This window comes from Pelophylax lessonae, assembly GCF_965119305.1.
Source record: "Pelophylax lessonae genome assembly, chromosome: 3".
In the NCBI taxonomy this organism is placed as follows: domain Eukaryota; kingdom Metazoa; phylum Chordata; class Amphibia; order Anura; family Ranidae; genus Pelophylax; species Pelophylax lessonae.
In genome coordinates this window covers 563,925,880-563,948,019 of record NC_138770.1, presented here as the reverse complement: position 1 = coordinate 563,948,019, position 22,140 = coordinate 563,925,880, and the positions used below count along the sequence as shown (strand labels likewise).

Sequence of the window (22,140 nt, the reverse complement as noted above, 5' to 3'; positions counted from 1 at the left end):
ATCACACAGGAAAATGAGAAGCCTTGGAAAAGAGGTAAAAAAAGAGCAGGAGGGAGAGAGGGACGGCTCCCAACACAGCCGCCAAGAAGAACAGGGAAAAAGGAAAAAAGAAGAAAGCGGGAGAAAAAATAGGAGAACCTGGAGTATACAGGGACAGTATATATGCAGCACCCGGCTAAGGGGGGACACTCTGTGAGGATGACTATAGGCCTCCCTCCCAGGGGTCTGAGCTAAGTGTCCAAGACTGTTTCTACTGGGGCAGATGGGTAATCTTAACCCTGGTGATATCCTTGATGAGGGTGTTCAGGGCAGCTCCATAGTGGTGGCATCTCTCAAAGAGCATGCAGAGAAAGCATTTCTATAGCTCACGACTTTAGCCAGAGTCCTCCTCAGGTTCACGGATAGGAGACTCCTATGTAGTTCCTGTACTACTCATGTAGTTCAAAGGAGACATAAGCACTCTAAGCCTTATGTGACTAAAAGATGAACTGAAATAGTAATAAGATTTCTTCTGATGATCTTAGCCCAGGTTGGTAGAGTTTGGCAGACTAAGGTCCCAGCCAAGACAGGCTGCAGTGCAGTACCTGCCAGAGGGAGCAAAGTTTTGAGAAGGGGATCAAATAACTTGTTCATAGTTCATAGGGTCAGTAAAAACAGGTACAGTATATCCTCAAGGAAATTGGTTAGAGCTACAGATTCTCAGAGGGGTCAGATGACTTTTAAGCAAAGTACTCCTGCAATGGGCACAAGCTTGATAGTCGATAGTCTGGCAGTCGAAGGTGACCAGGTCACTGTAGGTGAGCAGCACAGAGATGAACGGAGATGAGTTCTACGTGTCACTTGCAGTCAGGTGTAGCAGCCAGTGACAACACCCTTAAGGTGACATCTCCAAATGGGCCACAGACACCAAGAAACATACTCTTTTCACTAGAGTAGGGGAAGACTGAACCCCCATTTTTTAATTTTTTTACTATATTTTTATTAAAGTTTTCCAGTATAACAAGGAAAATACAGCAGTACAGTAATGAAATGTGCATTTAAAACAACGGTAGAGGTTGTACAAATTTTGCTTCCCAGGCGCTAAGTAGGAGCAACCACAGTCTGGTACCGTAATGAGATTTAGAAGGTATAGAACTTGTAGGACATCAAGTTATAAAGGTAAGACTTTTAAGGCTTTCGGAGCATATTTGCAGAAAAAGATGCCAACAAACAAAAGAAAGAGAAAGTTTCCAGACTATCGAGGCAATATCATGTAGCAAACCACTGATGCCTCTAGGATTCCATGACACAAAAGAAAAATATAGGTGGGGGGCCTGGCAGAAAAAAAAGAAAAAAGAAATGCCTCTTTTTGGCCAAGGCCTACACCATTCATCTGGATCTTACATGAGCATTGAGGGATAGAAGCGTATATAAGCAAGCTGCAAAAAAAGTAGAAAAAGAAGGAAAGGAAGTAGAAGGGGGGGAGAGAGAAAATAGGAGAAGGAAGGTGGGTACCCTAGGGTTTTTTTTGAGGCTATATCACTTGAGACCTTTACAGGCCTAGAAATTAAGAAATTTGTCCTACTTATCCTCAAGGATCGCCGTCAACCTTTCATTGGCGAGCGTACCCTGCACTCGATTCCTAACCTCCACAAAGCTAAGAAGTGGTGTTCTCCAAGACCGTGCTATAGTTTGCATTGTCGGCATAAAAATGTGAGTAATTAGAGTACGTTCCCGACGGGTAGCGTCTGCAATAGGTTTATGTAAAAGGGCCTCCCACGAGTAGGTCACGTGAGGGTCTGTAGGGTCACGTGAAGGACCGTGTCGACCAGTGTGTACACTCTAATCCATAAATTCCAGACTTTGGGACATGTCCACAATATAGGTTTCATATTGCCCAATTCTGGGTAACCTCGGAAGAAAATAGATGGATACGATGGCAAGCATTTTGCGATCCTAGCTGGAGTAAAGTACTAACAAGACATAACTTTAAAAGAGTTTTCGAGAGCGAGGACATTGCGAGAGGATTTGAACATAGTCTCCCACATTTTTCGCCAGTCGTCTGGCTGTGGGTTTGAACCAAAAACCTTTATCCATTTATCACAGTACGTAGGGGTTTGTGGTCCTGTGTTGTTTATTATGGAGAAATATAGCAAGGATTTCAAGCCACGAGTAGTAGGATTGGTTCTGCATCTGGTCTCAAAGGCAGTTGACAATAGTGGGTGTTCATGGGGCTTCGTCAGCGACTCCACAAAGTGGCAGATTTGTATATAGCGGAAACGTTCCGATTCAGGGGTCTCATGAGAGTCCCGTAAATGTTGGAACGAACAAACTCCTCTGGCATTGAGCAGTGAGCGGACCGTGGTGAGGCCCTTTTGTATCTATCACCAAAAGCCAAAATTGGATTCAGAGATTTGGGACAGTGTGCAGGGAGAGTCCATGGTATAGAGGAAAGAGGGAAAGGATCGACATCCAAAATGTCAATAAGGGTCCATAAAGGAGCCAAAATTCCTGCATGTAGTTGGTCGATGGGAGCAATCTGTGCAGCTATATAGTAGTGGGCAATGTTAGGGATTTTCTATAATGTGTTAGTTATTTCTTTATACAGATAGAGCTCAGTGGAGTTTCTTTTTATAGAAAAAAAATGTTAAAAAAATGATTCCGGCAAACCAACAGCTATGGAGCAAGGAAACCCATAAATATTTAAACTCTATGATTATATGCTATGGCAAGACATCCGTTCTTTACCTTGTACAATGAAATACTCTCATCACATAAACTGTCTAAATAAAGAAAAGTAGACACAAGTAAGCACCATAAAATCAAGGACAAACCGACCAGACACATAGCACATAGAAAGCTTTATATCTGGTCCAATATATTGGCAACACTAGCAAAGTGATGTAAGTGGATTATTAGATTAAATCTGTCTGTTAATCCTACACAAAGCTATCGCTATTACAGAAATATTATTTTTAAAATTTTTGGACCAATTGGGTTTTCATAAAACAAGGCATACATAAATTGTCATATTTTACTGAATTTATGTATGCAGCATGATTATTATAATTACTATTATTATTATTCGTTTTTTTTTTGTTAAAAATCAAAACAACTACATTAAAGTCTTCGAAAACATGAAAGGATTTTTCCTGCTGTTTTGGTTGGCCTGTGTATTAATCTGAGCTGGGACTGGTGACCTCTCACTTCAAAGCCACCAAATTAAGTCATTAATGTCACACTGCTTGCTAGTGCCAAGTTTTACTAAGCACTGGCAGCTCTCACAGGTGTATACAAAGCCATGTCTTGGGATAATAAACTGCAGTGTACATGAATTGAAACTAGGTTCATATGGAACATAACCATAATATTAGTATCTTTTTTCTTCATCTTTTCTAGCTGTTTATTTCTGCTTTCTATGCCAGTGTGTGCATGGTCTTAAAGTGTAAATGTCTAAGAAAAACAATGAAAAAAAAAAAGATACTTACCTTGTACTGGAGGAAGTTCCAGATGCTTGGACACCATATTTGGTCTTCTCTTGACAGCCTCATGATCCCCAAATAGAAAGCTGCACCAACCTGCAAACAGTAACCAGCTTTCATGGTTGCTGGTTCTGACTCTTCCTCTTTCACTTGTAACAGCTCACTATTGGTTAGGGAGGTCACCCATCACAGTGATGGGTAGAGAGAAGGGTGCTGAAGACAGGAGAGGAAAGCCAGTGACCAGGTTATAAATGTTTACACATTAGAGTAACCGTCAATGTGGAGATCCATAGCTCTCTCTCGAAAAGAACAGATCTGCCATGTAGGCACCCAGAGTGGCCTGTGAAAAAAGGTATCAGACTTTTTTGCCACAGGTCTTTATTTCAGGCTGAAAATTTAAGCACTGATTCACTGAACTGTAGAGCAATCACTGCTGGAAAGTGAGAAGAAAAAAACAAAACGAACCAGGCACTGATGACACTGCTCACAATGAATGAGAAAACGGAGGGCACATTCAAACCAGTACAGTTTTCCCTGTAACTTGTGTTCCTTTTTACAAGGAAGTAGTTGAGACACTGCTGAAGTGCTGTTTTTTGTCCTGCTGTAGTTTTTCAGTCCTTAAGTGCTTTTTCAGTGTTCACAAGACTGAATCATAATACACAGACCCATGCATTAAGCAAAGCAATAACAACAAATAAAAAAAGAAGAAAGAAAAATAATAAAATGTCTGAAAATTCTCTGTAACAGGCTACAATTCATGTAAAGGCGGTCCCCGGGTTACAAACAAGATAGGGTCTCTAGGTTTGTTCTTAAAGTGGAGGTACAGCCTATTTTGCAACTTTAGTGATTCCTGGAGTGCTCGCTTGCTGATCAACAATTGGGCATTTTCAATTTTTTTCGGGGGTCCCTTACCTTATTTTCAGGGCATTTTTATTGTACTTCCCCCTTCTCCCACCTCTGTGGCCGCGGCCACCGACATCACTTCCCCCTTTGCATTGCATCCTGGGAGCTGTTTGTCATCACTCCCAGGAGGCTGGGATCAGGAAGAACTCCCAGAACACTCCTTGGAATCAGGAAGAAGGACACAGCAGATTACACTGTGGCTTCAGATGCCCACATCCAAGATGGCCATGCCCAGACAGCGTTTTTAAAAGTAAGATTTTGACTAAAATCCAATACTGTACATCTTGTAAGTATGAGAATAGCGGCTCTGTAAAGGGCGATGAATTAGTATTATAGCGGTATTTTTAGTTAAAAAAGGTATTTGAGGCCAGAACTCCGCTTTAAGTCAAATTTGTTTGTAAGTCAGAACAGGTAAATTTTTTAGGTTTAGCTTCAGCCAAAATAATAATTTTTAAGTTTTTTGGATAGCATAGGGAAGGATTAACACCCCTGTAACATTTGTTTTGCTGTCTGTGCCACTCTTCAGAAGATTTCCCCTCACTTTCTGTCCCTATGACAACTGGATTTTGAAAATTTTGGATTGTTGTGGAAACAAGGATTGGTGATAAACCTTCAGTGGAGACACCTTTTTCCCATGAGAACTCTTACAGGAGTGAATTTCCTTTCCTAGTGGGAGATTTCTCCCCACTTCCTGTTGTCTCCCTCTGTTTGTAAGTAGGAGTCGTAGATGTTTGTAACCCGGAGACTGCCTGTATGCAGTTTCAAGAACAGATGCATGGCAGTAGCAGGATCTGGTTTTATAAGTGTCCATCCAATTTTGGGTAAATTGACATTTTAACAATAATATTAATTTACAATGATCAGTTATTCATCTCTTACCATGTCCATTTTGCTTCTGTCTAGTCCCTTTTATTCTTTTTAAACTTTTTAAGCCAGGGTTCACACTTATTTGAATTGAATGCGGGTTTCCCCGCATCCAATTTGCATACCAGGAGAGTGAGAAAAGGGTTCTTTGCATCTCTAGCAACATTTTAGGTCCAAATTCAGGCAATAATTCAGACCGGATTCGCACCTGAAACAGTTAGCAGGGATGCACTGGACCCCCTGCTGTAACCCGAGCTGCAGCTAGTGTAAAACTAGCCTAAATGATTTAAAAAAGGTAACATTGACAAATAACAGATATTTACATGTACAGTATCTTTAGATGTTTGCCTAGGAGCCCCTGGAAAATGAAAATCTTGGGTGCTCTATGATGCACAAACCTAATTCAGTTACCAGCACATCCCACTCTGGACTAGTGGTCAGTAAGGCTACCTGTAACCTGTAGGAATTAAGGGGCACAAAACATGGCAGCTCCTAGAGAGCTCAACTTGGAGCAGATGCTAAAATTAGGATGACTAAGCAATCCGGTTATCACTAGACCCCACCAGGGGTGCATTATCTAACCTTAGTTCTTCATCAATAGTTTACTATTACCTACCAGGAATTTCACTGTTGGATAAATCACTCAGATCTTCATCATCCTCATTTTCTTCATGATCGGTTTCCTTTGTACTTTCTGGCAAAACACTTGTATTTTCTGTAGGTAGACAAAAAAATTGGTCACAAGTGTGGCCAATTTTCTGCTGGGCATTACCATTTATTGGACACATTAAAGAAACACTCTCTTCAAACATTACCCTTTTGCAGCTCTTTATGGGGCAATTTTTGTTTGGATGTTCAAATAATTTTAGTTGTTTCAGTTTCTCGGCTTATAAAACCTCTGTGTTTGTCAGTACATGCGCTAGGCTGAATGGCCCCATATCTGAGAAAGCAAGACAATAATCTAGAGAAGTCTATTTTTACTTATATCTGATATCTGTTTTCCTCTCAGACAGTAATTCCCAACTTCAGTCTTCAAGTACTTTCAACACGCCATATTTTGGAATTTTTCCTTCTATAACATTTCAGCCATAAATAACAAGCCATTGACATTAAAAAAAAATCACCTGTGCAAGTTCAAGGAAATCCTTAAAAACATCATCTAACCTATATGAAGGTTCATTTACTCTCCTAGCAATTGTATTTGCTACTCGCTAGTTCAGAATGTGATCTCTAGGTCTCCTGGTTTACCTTTTATCTTCTCTGCTTCTTTTCTTTTTCCCCTCTCTTTTGAGCTCCTTCTGTGGCACTGTCTTTTCCTCCTCTCTCAATTATCTCCTCCTTATGTTTTTTTTTCTCTTCTTTTTGGATCTATGGTTACAAGGCAGTTATCATCAGCCTTCCTTGCAATTAATTTATCTATTAAAATGAGACCTTGGATAATAGTAAGGAAATTATTCTTTGATCTCTGTGTGTATACTATATTGTAATTGCCATTGCTTAAGGCTGTTCATATGTTATATTCTCTAATTCTCTATGTTTGTAAAACTCGAATAAAAACTTTTGAATGTAAAAACATGACCTGTTGGGAGTACTTGAGAACTTAGGTTGGGCACAACTTCTTTAGTACATAAGAAGCTTGGCATGCACACATAGTGCACTTGAATGATAGAGTTTAGGTCACAGAGAAAAAAAATCTTCCTGTACCCAGAAGCAGTGCTGTATCTTGGCCTAGGGCAACAAGGCCCAGGCCTGGGGCAGCAAAAAAGTGGGCACTGATAAGCTTCACTGATGGGGCTGCATTGATATTCTGCACTAAAGGGCATTAATGGGCTGCACTGATGAGGCTGCAATGACTGCCAATGATGAGGCTGCGCTGATGGCCACTGAAAAGGCAGCACTGATGGTCACTGATATGATGCACTGGTAGGCTGCTGCGCTAATGGCCACTGACGGGGCTGTACTGATGGCCACTGATGAGGCCGCACTGATATACTGCACTGATAGCCAGTAATGAGGCTGCACTGATAAGGCTGCACTGATGAGGCTGAACTTATGGAAACTGATGAGGCTGCACTGATGGGCACTGAAAAACTGGTTGAAGTCTGTGATTTACAGATAACAGGCGGATCATAAACATGAAGGGGTGTGGCCTTTACAGGAAGGGGTGGGTCATATTTAAATTAGGGGGTGCCCAAGTTTAGTCAGGCCTAGGGCAGCACAAAATCTAAATACACCACTGCCCAGAAGGCATACTGTCCAACGTTCCCATTAAAGGACACTGCATTGAGCCTTCAGAAAGTTTATTCATCATAAAGGAGTTTATATCCAAAAGGAGCAAGTGAAACGGACACAAGTGGGGACTGAAATTACTTACTCAACCGGCGCTAATTACCAGGTACCTATATGTATATAGAGTGATATATAAAATGCTAAAACAAATAATATATCTAAAAGCTGCTGCTATAAATCTAACCGCATAAAATGAAGGTGCATGATAGTGACAATCAAAAAAGAAGTACTAAAACACACTAGCAGCGCTAAAATTCATAAATAATAAATGAAGTGCAGTCCACTGGGATAATGTCCATATGTTCATATAATCATGCAATGTGCCCAGAAACCGTGAATGGATATATTGCACTGGACCCTCCACCGCACCAACGTGCTCCCCCTAATGAGAGACACTCACCAGAAATCTGGTCATACAAGGACTTGTAATGCCAGCCTATCTCAGGCTCAGAAAACGATATCCACAGGAATTTCCCAGGACAAACGGCCCTCAATCAGTCTCAATCGGATCAATTCTTGTGGCAGACCCACAGGAGATTCCAATTACATCAGGGGTAGTACATGTGAAAATAATAGCTCACATAGGGCAATATTGCATGGCTAAAATCAGACTTTATTACCCACAAAAGGATCCCCAGTAGCTGATGCACTTACAACATGTAAAACAAAGCAAGCTTGTCATATAAAGGATGAGGCATAAACCTGCGTGTAGAGGCCGATCCCCGTAGTGTCAGTTCGCCGCCGGTACCAGGCTGTAGCGAGCCTCGGGTTCAGCATCAGACGCCAGGTCCTACCTCGTGACCGCGTGACCACGCCCTGACGCGTTTCGTTAGCAAGTAACTTCAACTGAGGGCGTGGTCACGCGTGTACGGTCACCGCTATTTGACTATACCGACGGGGCGGGGGCACCAATCAGCCGGATGACGCAGGAACTTCCCGCTCGTCATCACTTCCGCCCTTACCGGAAGTCATATCATGTAACATTGGCTTCCGCCCACACAGTGAATCACTGCCATCTCCGATCAAGACTATCCATTTTCCACAGCGCCTCTAAGGACGATAAGGGAACTGGCACTCGTCGGATCACAGGCAGATCATATAGCCTATATATACATAATCAATATGTTACAATAAATAGCGACTTATTACAACAAGAATATCCAAATAAAAAGGTGATTACCATTCAATAAACATAACGATAATCACATGCACATTGTAAAAATTAGATAAAATTATCTTAGGATAATACATAAAAAACATCATTCTATATTTAAAATTAACCATATTAAAACAAGAAACAAAGGTTTAAACGACCAAATCCAAGAGGACAAAAGCATCACATGAGACAGGGGAAGTTAAAAAAGTTAATAATCACTGATGAAACAGTTGATGTCTAAATCAACGTTTAGCCCTTTGGGGTGTAGAGAGTTGGTCAAAAATATCCAATACGTTTCACGCTTGGACAGCTCTCTTACTCTGTTTGAACCCCTCCAGACCTGTTTGACATTTTCAATTCCCCAAAATTTCAACTCACTCGGATCTTGATTGTGATACTTTTTAAAATGTAAAGAGACATTATGGTCCTTATAACCATTTCGAATATTTGCAATGTGCTCTGAAACACGTATTGCAATAGTTCTCTTCGTTCTTCCAATGTAAATTAAGCCACAAGGGCACTCCAAGCCGTATACCACATGAGTGGTATGGCAAGTGATGAGATCCTTAATGTCAAAGGTCTCACCATTCGCGGAAGAACTAAAAGAGGAAAATCCCCGCAAATGGGTCCGCACCTGTCTACATGTCTTGCAACGACGACAGGCATAAAAACCCGTCCTGTCGTCCCAAAACATGGAGGGCTTGGTGGGGGGGTCAAGGACCTTGCACACCAATTGATCCCCAAAAGTGCGTGCTTTTTTATATACAAAGGAGGGTGTAGATGGAATAAGGCTCCCCAAAATCCTATCTACACTCAATACACCCCAATGTTTTCTAATAATGTCCTCTACATCTCTATATTGGGAATTGTATTGTGTGAGAAAACTCCACTCCTGTTTGTTATCAGTTGGTCTAACAGTATCCACCAGGCATTCCTGCTGAGAAATGCCTAGGACTTCCATGATGGTACTATCAAGCTTCCGTTCATCATAACCCTTCTCACAGAAACGATGTCGGAGAACCCGAGCCTGTGTCAGAAAGTCCGTATCTGAGGAGCAGTTCCTCCTCACCCGGAGGAATTGCCCCTTAGGGATATTTTGTAACCAACGTGGGTGGTGACCACTATAAATGGGTAAATACCCATTACGGTCAGTGGGTTTAAAGTACACACGAGTCTCCAGTGTGTGATTTTTTACCATCACTTCTACATCCAAAAAATGGATGGACTCCTGACTCCAACTAAACTCCAATTTAACACCGTTATTATTGGAGTTGAGTGAATCAGCAAATTCTCGCAGGGTACTTTCTGGACCTTCCCATATGAAAAACAGGTCATCGATATACCTTCTGTAGATCTTCAGCTCGTTCTTAGCAAGCGCATAAATATACCGATCCTCCCACTCCCCCATAAAGAGATTGGCGAGGCTGGGAGCAAATTTAGCTCCCATTGCCACGCCACGTTTCTGGTTATAGAATGTTCCATTAAACCAGAAATAGTTGTGCGCTAAGCAGAACTCCAGTGCGCATTTCAAGAATCTCTTTTGGGGGTCCGGGAGGTCGGTACGACTACAGAAGGCCCAATTCAGAGCTAGTAATGCATCCTCATGCTGAATTATAGTATATAGCGAGGACACATCCGCTGTTACTAGAAAAACTTCTTTATCTGGGGATATCTGGACTTCCTTCAAGGCCCGGAGGAAATCTTTGGTGTCCTTAAGGTACGACCTCAGATTTACCACACTGGCCTGTAAGAAGAAGTCCAGGTATTCACCCAGTCTAGCGGTAACTGAATTGATCCCATTGACGATGGGTCTGGCTGGAGGATTATGTGCGTCCTTATGTATTTTAGGCAGAGTATATATCGTTGGTACTCTATTAAAACTGGGCATAAGGTATCTCTGCTCTTTATCCGAAAGAACCCGATGATAATAGCCCGACTGTATCAGGTCTTTCAAGATCCTCCTATACTCTAGGGTTGGATCCCTTCTCAGCTCCTCATAGGTCTCTGTATCTGAAAGCATACTGCTGAGTTGGTTCAGATAGAAATCTTTCTTTAGGATCACTACCCCTCCCCCCTTATCAGCAGGTCTAATTATGACATTTTTTCTTTCTTCCAAGGCCTCCAAACCCTGTTGGATGTGTCTAGGGTTCACCCCTTTTCTGGGCTGCAGAGCTGCAACATCCTGCAGCACCAGATTTTTAAACACATCCACACAGTGGTTGGAGGACTGTGGAGGATTAAACAGGGAGCGGTTTTTTAAACCACTATCCACCCCCACAGTGGTATCCACACTGTAAGATCGACTGTTGTTACTAGCTCGATTTGGATTAAGAAAATGTCTCTTTAAATTAATTTTTCTCACATACTTATGCACATCTACGTACACATCAAATTTGTTGAGGGGTCTATGCTTGGCACATTTTAAACCAGCATTTAAAATGTTAGTCTCTTTTTGCGTGAGAACAATGCCAGCCAAATTGTACACACTCGTTAATCCACTAGCCTTCTTTTTTTGTTGGTACTTCCTCCCTGCTCGACATCCTCGCCTACGTGTTGTGCTTGGATAGAATATTGGGAGGATGGGCCGGCCCTCGGTGGATAACTCGGGGGACCCCATTCCATGGGTCTCCCCCTCCAGGGTCTGCCACCCCGTCTCCCTCCCCTGCCCCGACCGCCCCTCCATAAAAAAGGGCGAGGTGGGGGTACAGGCGTGGATGGCGCATTCGCGTCACCCAATGAATCATACCTGTTAGAGGTTGGGAGGGGTTTAGGTGAATTAAGACCTCCTCTATATATAGATCCATCTTGCCCACTATTCCTAAAAGGAACATGTTGCCATTGATCGTGGTTGGATGGATAGTTATTGTCATTGGATTTAGTCTTTCCCTTTTTCTTTCCCTTTTTATTTGGCATCGGTGGTGCCGAATTGACATAGTAATTAGCACCCATACCACTGGAGGTGGATGGGAGCGGGGTATTGGGAACCGACTCCATGGGCCGTGCAATAGACTGTCCCGGCGGATTTTGCCAAGCATATAAATTGCTGGTCCTGAAGTCTAACGTGTCCCTCTTATATTTCTTAATTTTCTTTTTATGTGTGTCCTTATCTATTTTATCTAATTTTTTCTTTACATCTGTATTAAACTTAATAACCTGAGCTAGATCTTTATCCGGCTCCATGATTAATTGTAATTCGGCAATCCTCTTTTCAAGTAGAGCCATTTTACGTTTTTTCCTTTTCAGTACTAATTGTTGTAAGTCAGTACCTGCTTTGTTGAAAAAATCTAACCATTCCTTAGTTGATACCTCATCATCGAGGGCGTCCTGGGGACTAACGTCCCACCTCAAACTCCTCATTATGATGCCCTCTTTGATATATTGATTAAAGGTACAGATATCCCACCATGTTCTCACTTGTTTCTCAAGTAAGTTGCCTAACAAGGTGAGATTTAAGGTTAGATCATGTGATGGTTCCTCTATAAACTCAGCAGAAAAAATAGTTTCCTCTATGAGGTTCCTATTCTTCAAAAAGGATATGACATCCATAGCAGCCAGGTTTTAAAACACAAAAATATCCAAAAGGAGCAAGTGAAACGGACACAAGTGGGGACTGAAATTACTTACTCAACCGGCGCTAATTACCAGGTACCTATATGTATATAGAGTGATATATAAAATGCTAAAACAAATAATATATCTAAAAGCTGCTGCTATAAATCTAACCGCATAAAATGAAGGTGCATGATAGTGACAATCAAAAAAGAAGTACTAAAACACACTAGCAGCGCTAAAATTCATAAATAATAAATGAAGTGCAGTCCACTGGGATAATGTCCATATGTTCATATAATCATGCAATGTGCCCAGAAACCGTGAATGGATATATTGCACTGGACCCTCCACCGCACCAACGTGCTCCCCCTAATGAGAGACACTCACCAGAAATCTGGTCATACAAGGACTTGTAATGCCAGCCTATCTCAGGCTCAGAAAACGATATCCACAGGAATTTCCCAGGACAAACGGCCCTCGATCAGTCTCAATCGGATCAATTCTTGTGGCAGACCCACAGGAGATTCCAATTACATCAGGGGTAGTACATGTGAAAATAATAGCTCACATAGGGCAATATTGCATGGCTAAAATCAGACTTTATTACCCACAAAAGGATCCCCAGTAGCTGATGCACTTACAACATGTAAAACAAAGCAAGCTTGTCATATAAAGGATGAGGCATAAACCTGCGTGTAGAGGCCGATCCCCGTAGTGTCAGTTCGCCGCCGGTACCAGGCTGTAGCGAGCCTCGGGTTCAGCATCAGACGCCAGGTCCTACCTCGTGACCACGCCCTGACGCGTTTCGTTAGCAAGTAACTTCAACTGAGGGCGTGGTCACGCGTGTACGGTCACCGCTATTTGACTATACCGACGGGGCGGGGGCACCAATCAGCCGGATGACGCAGGAACTTCCCGCTCGTCATCACTTCCGCCCTTACCGGAAGTCATATCATGTAACATTGGCTTCCGTCCACACAGCGAATCACTGCCATCTCCGATCAAGACTATCCATTTTCCACAGCGCCTCTAAGGACGAAAAGGGAACTGGCACTCGTCGGATCACAGGCAGATCATATAGCCTATATATACATAATCAATATGTTACAATAAATAGCGACTTATTACAACAAGAATATCCAAATAAAAAGGTGATTACCATTCAATAAACATAACGATAATCACATGCACATTGTAAAAATTAGATAAAATTATCTTAGGATAATACATAAAAAACATCATTCTATATTTAAAATTAACCATATTAAAACAAGAAACAAAGGTTTAAACGACCAAATCCAAGAGGACAAAAGCATCACATGAGACAGGGGAAGTTAAAAAAGTTAATAATCACTGATGAAACAGTTGATGTCTAAATCAACGTTTAGCCCTTTGGGGTGTAGAGAGTTGGTCAAAAATATCCAATACGTTTCACGCTTGGACAGCTCTCTTACTCTGTTTGAACCCCTCCAGACCTGCCTCTACACGCAGGTTTATGCCTCATCCTTTATATGACAAGCTTGCTTTGTTTTACATGTTGTAAGTGCATCAGCTACTGGGGATCCTTTTGTGGGTAATAAAGTCTGATTTTAGCCATGCAATATTGCCCTATGTGAGCTATTATTTTCACATGTACTACCCCTGATGTAATTGGAATCTCCTGTGGGTCTGCCACAAGAATTGATCCGATTGAGACTGATCGAGGGCCGTTTGTCCTGGGAAATTCCTGTGGATATCGTTTTCTGAGCCTGAGATAGGCTGGCATTACAAGTCCTTGTATGACCAGATTTCTGGTGAGTGTCTCTCATTAGGGGGAGCACGTTGGTGCGGTGGAGGGTCCAGTGCAATATATCCATTCACGGTTTCTGGGCACATTGCATGATTATATGAACATATGGACATTATCCCAGTGGACTGCACTTCATTTATTATTTATGAATTTTAGCGCTGCTAGTGTGTTTTAGTACTTCTTTTTTGATTGTCACTATCATGCACCTTCATTTTATGCGGTTAGATTTATAGCAGCAGCTTTTAGATATATTATTTGTTTTAGCATTTTATATATCACTCTATATACATATAGGTACCTGGTAATTAGCGCCGGTTGAGTAAGTAATTTCAGTCCCCACTTGTGTCCGTTTCACTTGCTCCTTTTGGATATTTTTGTGTTTTAAAACCTGGCTGCTATGGATGTCATATCCTTTTTGAAGAATAGGAACCTCATAGAGGAAACTATTTTTTCTGCTGAGTTTATAGAGGAACCATCACATGATCTAACCTTAAATCTCACCTTGTTAGGCAACTTACTTGAGAAACAAGTGAGAACATGGTGGGATATCTGTACCTTTAATCAATATATCAAAGAGGGCATCATAATGAGGAGTTTGAGGTGGGACGTTAGTCCCCAGGACGCCCTCGATGATGAGGTATCAACTAAGGAATGGTTAGATTTTTTCAACAAAGCAGGTACTGACTTACAACAATTAGTACTGAAAAGGAAAAAACGTAAAATGGCTCTACTTGAAAAGAGGATTGCCGAATTACAATTAATCATGGAGCCGGATAAAGATCTAGCTCAGGTTATTAAGTTTAATACAGATGTAAAGAAAAAATTAGATAAAATAGATAAGGACACACATAAAAAGAAAATTAAGAAATATAAGAGGGACACGTTAGACTTCAGGACCAGCAATTTATATGCTTGGCAAAATCCGCCGGGACAGTCTATTGCACGGCCCATGGAGTCGGTTCCCAATACCCCGCTCCCATCCACCTCCAGTGGTATGGGTGCTAATTACTATGTCAATTCGGCACCACCGATGCCAAATAAAAAGGGAAAGAAAAAGGGAAAGACTAAATCCAATGACAATAACTATCCATCCAACCACGATCAATGGCAACATGTTCCTTTTAGGAATAGTGGGCAAGATGGATCTATATATAGAGGAGGTCTTAATTCACCTAAACCCCTCCCAACCTCTAACAGGTATGATTCATTGGGTGACGCGAATGCGCCATCCACGCCTGTACCCCCACCTCGCCCTTTTTTATGGAGGGGCGGTCGGGGCAGGGGAGGGAGACGGGGTGGCAGACCCTGGAGGGGGAGACCCATGGAATGGGGTCCCCCGAGTTATCCACCGAGGGCCGGCCCATCCTCCCAATATTCTATCCAAGCACAACACGTAGGCGAGGATGTCGAGCAGGGAGGAAGTACCAACAAAAAAAGAAGGCTAGTGGATTAACGAGTGTGTACAATTTGGCTGGCATTGTTCTCACGCAAAAAGAGACTAACATTTTCAATGCTGGTTTAAAATGTGCCAAGCATAGACCCCTCAACAAATTTGATGTGTACGTAGATGTGCATAAGTATGTGAGAAAAATTAATTTAAAGAGACATTTTCTTAATCCAAATCGAGCTAGTAACAACAGTCGATCTTACAGTGTGGATACCACTGTGGGGGTGGATAGTGGTTTAAAAAACCGCTCCCTGTTTAATCCTCCACAGTCCTCCAACCACTGTGTGGATGTGTTTAAAAATCTGGTGCTGCAGGATGTTGCAGCTCTGCAGCCCAGAAAAGGGGTGAACCCTAGACACATCCAACAGGGTTTGGAGGCCTTGGAAGAAAGAAAAAATGTCATAATTAGACCTGCTGATAAGGGGGGAGGGGTAGTGATCCTAAAGAAAGATTTCTATCTGAACCAACTCAGCAGTATGCTTTCAGATACAGAGACCTATGAGGAGCTGAGAAGGGATCCAACCCTAGAGTATAGGAGGATCTTGAAAGACCTGATACAGTCGGGCTATTATCATCGGGTTCTTTCGGATAAAGAGCAGAGATACCTTATGCCCAGTTTTAATAGAGTACCAACGATATATACTCTGCCTAAAATACATAAGGACGCACATAATCCTCCAGCCAGACCCATCGTCAATGGGATCAATTCAGTTACCGCTAGACTGGGTGAATACCTGGACTTCTTCTTACAGGCCAGTGTGGTAAATCTGAGGTCGTACCTTAAGGACACCAAAGATTTCCTCCGGGCCTTGAAGGAAGTCCAGATATCCCCAGATAAAGAAGTTTTTCTAGTAACAGCGGATGTGTCCTCGCTATATACTATAATTCAGCATGAGGATGCATTACTAGCTCTGAATTGGGCCTTCTGTAGTCGTACCGACCTCCCGGACCCCCAAAAGAGATTCTTGAAATGCGCACTGGAGTTCTGCTTAGCGCACAACTATTTCTGGTTTAATGGAACATTCTATAACCAGAAACGTGGCGTGGCAATGGGAGCTAAATTTGCTCCCAGCCTCGCCAATCTCTTTATGGGGGAGTGGGAGGATAGGTATATTTATGCGCTTGCTAAGAACGAGCTGAAGATCTACAGAAGGTATATCGATGACCTGTTTTTCATATGGGAAGGTCCAGAAAGTACCCTGCGAGAATTTGCTGACTCACTCAACTCCAATAATAACGGTGTTAAATTGGAGTTTAGTTGGAGTCAGGAGTCCATCCATTTTTTGGATGTAGAAGTGATGGTAAAAAATCACACACTGGAGACTCGTGTGTACTTTAAACCCACTGACCGTAATGGGTATTTACCCATTTATAGTGGTCACCACCCACGTTGGTTACAAAATATCCCTAAGGGGCAATTCCTCCGGGTGAGGAGGAACTGCTCCTCAGATACGGACTTTCTGACACAGGCTCAGGTTCTCCGACATCGTTTCTGTGAGAAGGGTTATGATGAACGGAAGCTTGATAGTACCATCATGGAAGTCCTAGGCATTTCTCAGCAGGAATGCCTGGTGGATACTGTTAGACCAACTGATAACAAACAGGAGTGGAGTTTTCTCACACAATACAATTCCCAATATAGAGATGTAGAGGACATTATTAGAAAACATTGGGGTGTATTGAGTGTAGATAGGATTTTGGGGAGCCTTATTCCATCTACACCCTCCTTTGTATATAAAAAAGCACGCACTTTTGGGGATCAATTGGTGTGCAAGGTCCTTGACCCCCCCACCAAGCCCTCCATGTTTTGGGACGACAGGACGGGTTTTTATGCCTGTCGTCGTTGCAAGACATGTAGACAGGTGCGGACCCATTTGCGGGGATTTTCCTCTTTTAGTTCTTCCGCGAATGGTGAGACCTTTGACATTAAGGATCTCATCACTTGCCATACCACTCATGTGGTATACGGCTTGGAGTGCCCTTGTGGCTTAATTTACATTGGAAGAACGAAGAGAACTATTGCAATACGTGTTTCAGAGCACATTGCAAATATTCGAAATGGTTATAAGGACCATAATGTCTCTTTACATTTTAAAAAGTATCACAATCAAGATCCGAGTGAGTTGAAATTTTGGGGAATTGAAAATGTCAAACAGGTCTGGAGGGGTTCAAACAGAGTAAGAGAGCTGTCCAAGCGTGAAACGTATTGGATATTTTTGACCAACTCTCTACACCCCAAAGGGCTAAACGTTGATTTAGACATCAACTGTTTCATCAGTGATTATTAACTTTTTTAACTTCCCCTGTCTCATGTGATGCTTTTGTCCTCTTGGATTTGGTCGTTTAAACCTTTGTTTCTTGTTTTAATATGGTTAATTTTAAATATAGAATGATGTTTTTTATGTATTATCCTAAGATAATTTTATCTAATTTTTACAATGTGCATGTGATTATCGTTATGTTTATTGAATGGTAATCACCTTTTTATTTGGATATTCTTGTTGTAATAAGTCGCTATTTATTGTAACATATTGATTATGTATATATAGGCTATATGATCTGCCTGTGATCCGACGAGTGCCAGTTCCCTTTTCGTCCTTAGAGGCGCTGTGGAAAATGGATAGTCTTGATCGGAGATGGCAGTGATTCGCTGTGTGGGCGGAAGCCAATGTTACATGATATGACTTCCGGTAAGGGCGGAAGTGATGACGAGCGGGAAGTTCCTGCGTCATCCGGCTGATTGGTGCCCCCGCCCCGTCGGTATAGTCAAATAGCGGTGACCGTACACGCGTGACCACGCCCTCAGTTGAAGTTACTTGCTAACGAAACGCGTCAGGGCGTGGTCACGAGGTAGGACCTGGCGTCTGATGCTGAACCCGAGGCTCGCTACAGCCTGGTACCGGCGGCGAACTGACACTACGGGGATCGGCCTCTACACGCAGGTTTATGCCTCATCCTTTATATGACAAGCTTGCTTTGTTTTACATGTTGTAAGTGCATCAGCTACTGGGGATCCTTTTGTGGGTAATAAAGTCTGATTTTAGCCATGCAATATTGCCCTATGTGAGCTATTATTTTCACATGTACTACCCCTGATGTAATTGGAATCTCCTGTGGGTCTGCCACAAGAATTGATCCGATTGAGACTGATCGAGGGCCGTTTGTCCTGGGAAATTCCTGTGGATATCGTTTTCTGAGCCTGAGATAGGCTGGCATTACAAGTCCTTGTATGACCAGATTTCTGGTGAGTGTCTCTCATTAGGGGGAGCACGTTGGTGCGGTGGAGGGTCCAGTGCAATATATCCATTCACGGTTTCTGGGCACATTGCATGATTATATGAACATATGGACATTATCCCAGTGGACTGCACTTCATTTATTATTTATGAATTTTAGCGCTGCTAGTGTGTTTTAGTACTTCTTTTTTGATTGTCACTATCATGCACCTTCATTTTATAAAGGAGTTTATATTAGAGAACCCATGCAAACAAAGATACAATGACTATCTCAAATTTGGAAAGTTGCTGTATGCATTGTGATTGCTCTAGTTTCAGGGGAAGAGCTATGAACACAGAGGTGGAAAAACTAGCACAGGATCGGGTGATCTGCATTGATGATCATGGCACTGCTGTCTCTGTGGAATGGTCGACAGATTAGAAAGTATGCACTGTAGCAACAATTCTATTGGTGAAATTGAGGCTCTTGTTGACTAAACCTTTGAGCTGCAAAAACAAATGCCACAATTGAACTTTAATGTAGTTTACTTTAAATTATTGTGATTTAGCATTCGATGAAAAAATGTATAAACCAAGGTTACCTTCAGTGAAAAGTACATTTCAAAATGTCAATACTTGACTCGTTCTAGAAGACTGGTGGTCCACAACAAGTAAATATCACAAATCGAGATAAGTGGTCATAATACCCTTAAGCTCCTATAGATATAGAAGATGTGTCTGATGCTACTTATCTTTATTTCCTAGACTTTTTTTTTTTTTCACAAGTCTTATATACAGTATATAGAATTTGGAAAATTTCTGAGCTTTCTTTAAGCCTGCATGAGGTTTTTAAATCTGTATTTCATCTCGAGAACTACTATCCTGGTCCATTAAAGGTTATCACCAACTGCAATCAATCAGCTCTCCTCCAGACCGAAAGGACAATCAATACGTTTAGTACTTAAAGGTACATAAAACAGCACCAATTCCTCACTTAACCTTAGAGCTAGGGTTATACAAACTCACACTAACAGCTAAACATTAAAATGCTTTGGACACACATCGAACAGATGACCAGGCGGGCTAGATAACATTTTTTTAAATCCCTGGATGATCCAGTAGAACAATCTTTAAAGCACTTTGTACTAGGAAAATGCACAGCGTACACGCTATACATTCCAAGCCATTAATTAATAGTGAGATTTTATAAGTAACAGTCAGTCTTACAAGGGAAGAAAACTAATTGACAATGTGGTGCTCTTGCTGTGGCTCACTGGTGCACCCTGCTGCGCTTTGCTCTAACTTCAAACGCACAGCAAGGCAAAAAGAGACAGACTAGAACTGGAATAGGCAATGAGGGTATCTTGAAATAAATCACTATTTTAATACCAATTCAAAAGAAGGCAGATGAAATGAGTGCTCATAAAGCACATCATCACACGTATGTAAGCCCTAAAGTCATGTAGATGCAGTATGTAAACAACATACTTGCATGATGATCATTAATGGTAGGGTGCTACACGCACAAATTACAGCGTGGGTTACTATTTAAACATAATTGCATACAAGGAATAATAGGCAGATATAAGAAGCACAATATTAACGGCTAGGAAAACACAACCCCATTAACCCTAAATTTAATGAGAAAATGTTCCTCTATTATGCTGGCCATAGCGGGACAATTGTTGGACAGTAATTTAAGAATATCTAATAATATTTTTGTATAGTAATATTATATATATTGTTGTAACTTTTCAACATCTAAGACAATATTTAAGGATATTTTTTATAATAAAAAAATTCAGCCTTGCGAATTGCCTTGCAAACAGCAAATAAATGTTCAGAAGCAAAGATAAGAGCTGCAGCACACAAGATAAATCACAAACATCCACATTTATTGTAAAGCATCCACAAATATGGCAGATAAATTACCACATTCTGGGACCAGTCCTCTAACATGTTTCACCCAATCAGGGCTTAGTCAGACTCCTGATTGGGTGAAATGTGTTAGAGGCAGAGTTGTATAAAGTACTCGAAACCCATACTTGAGTAAAAGTACAAGTGCTCGATCAAAAAGGGACTTGAGTAGAAGTGGAAGTGCTCGATCAAAAAGTGACTTGAGTAGAAGTACTAAAGTATTCAACATTTTTTGTACTTAAGTATTGCAAGTAGTTTTTTAAAAAATTTTGCTACTCAAGTACTGAAAGTAAAAGTACCAGTAGTTTTGAAAAAAAAATTGCTACTCAAGTACTGAAAGTAAAAGTACAAGTACTATGTTATGTAGTTATTAAAGAAAGAAGTCAAAAGTTTGAACATTATATTGTTTTTTATTATTTTCAAATGCAAATTTTCAAATGCAGCTTTTATTTATACATACAGTAGCATTTATTTTCGTATGGGCTGATAATACACATGTTTTGAGCTTTATGAAATCTGCCATCTACTGTACTGGCAGAGTAACTATGCAGCACAAAAAAAAAATATCGGAGTAGAAGTATTGAAATCATCGAAAAAATGTAGTGAAGTAAAAGTGGAAGTAGGAGAAAAAAATTCTACTCTAGGAAAGTACAGATACCGCCTTTCGGTACTTAAGTACAGTAGTGAAGTAGTTCTACTTAGTTACTATACATCTCTGGTTAGAGGGGGCAGTCCCAGGGCGGGGACTGTCACTGCCATGTATGTGGATGCTTTACAATAAATGCAGGTGTTTGATTTATCTGGTGTGCAGCGACTCTTATATTTGCTTGTGGATAGTGAGCCTGGACAGCCTAGTTAGCCTCCAGCACCCAGTGTTCAATTAGCAGTGGAAAGAAGCTGCTTGCAAAAAAGAGTTTCTTAAGTTTAATGTCAAGAAAATAAATATTTTAAGTTCAAAGGCCATCTTGGTCAAATATCCCAGCTAACAACCTCATTGTTGTTGCTACAATATCCTGTGTCAAGCTGTGTATTTAAACTGCAGACAGTTGGTCGGGGTTGTTTTGAGGCAGGTCCTCATATTTTTTAAGTCAGTGTAAGGCATAAGCTGGCCATACATTGAGCAAATTTCAGCGGGTTCCTAATGAACCAGCTGAAAATAGAGTCATGAGTAGCACTGTCGGAACCCACCAGTCCAGTATCCTTCGATGTGAAAATCAAAGGAGTTGGGTGGAAATTTGTCAGGCAAACAGCAGCTGCATCCAAGCAGACACAGCCACTGTTTGGGTATTTGGACAGCTGCAAGTGCTGGCATGTTATAATACAATAGCCAGCAGGGGAGATCCCTCCACTCACTCTGTTTAGTGAGGATGGAGGAAAGCCTAGGACTTGTGGTGGAGGCCAAGGACTTGCGGTGAAGGCGGTAAACAATCCCCAGAGGCTGTGGGCATCAGATCTTGGCAAGTATGCATCTTTCGAGAGAGAAGGCGGGCTCAGTTCGGCCAGTATGAAAATGTACTTATTCTTTAAGTTACCCAGGAAATCTGTGT

The 22,140-nt window shown here is 41.5% G+C and overlaps 1 protein-coding gene across 2 annotated transcripts in view; it reads right to left on the bottom strand.

The window, feature by feature from the left end:
- Positions 1-22,140, bottom strand: part of KIZ (kizuna centrosomal protein) — a 290,355-nt gene that overhangs the window by 100,588 nt on the left and 167,627 nt on the right. For both annotated transcript variants that reach the window (XM_082251350.1, XM_082251351.1), the window contains one exon: positions 5,845-5,943. In XM_082251350.1, the coding sequence (XP_082107476.1) occupies positions 5,845-5,943 (99 nt within the window). The remainder of the gene's footprint in view (positions 1-5,844; positions 5,944-22,140) is intronic.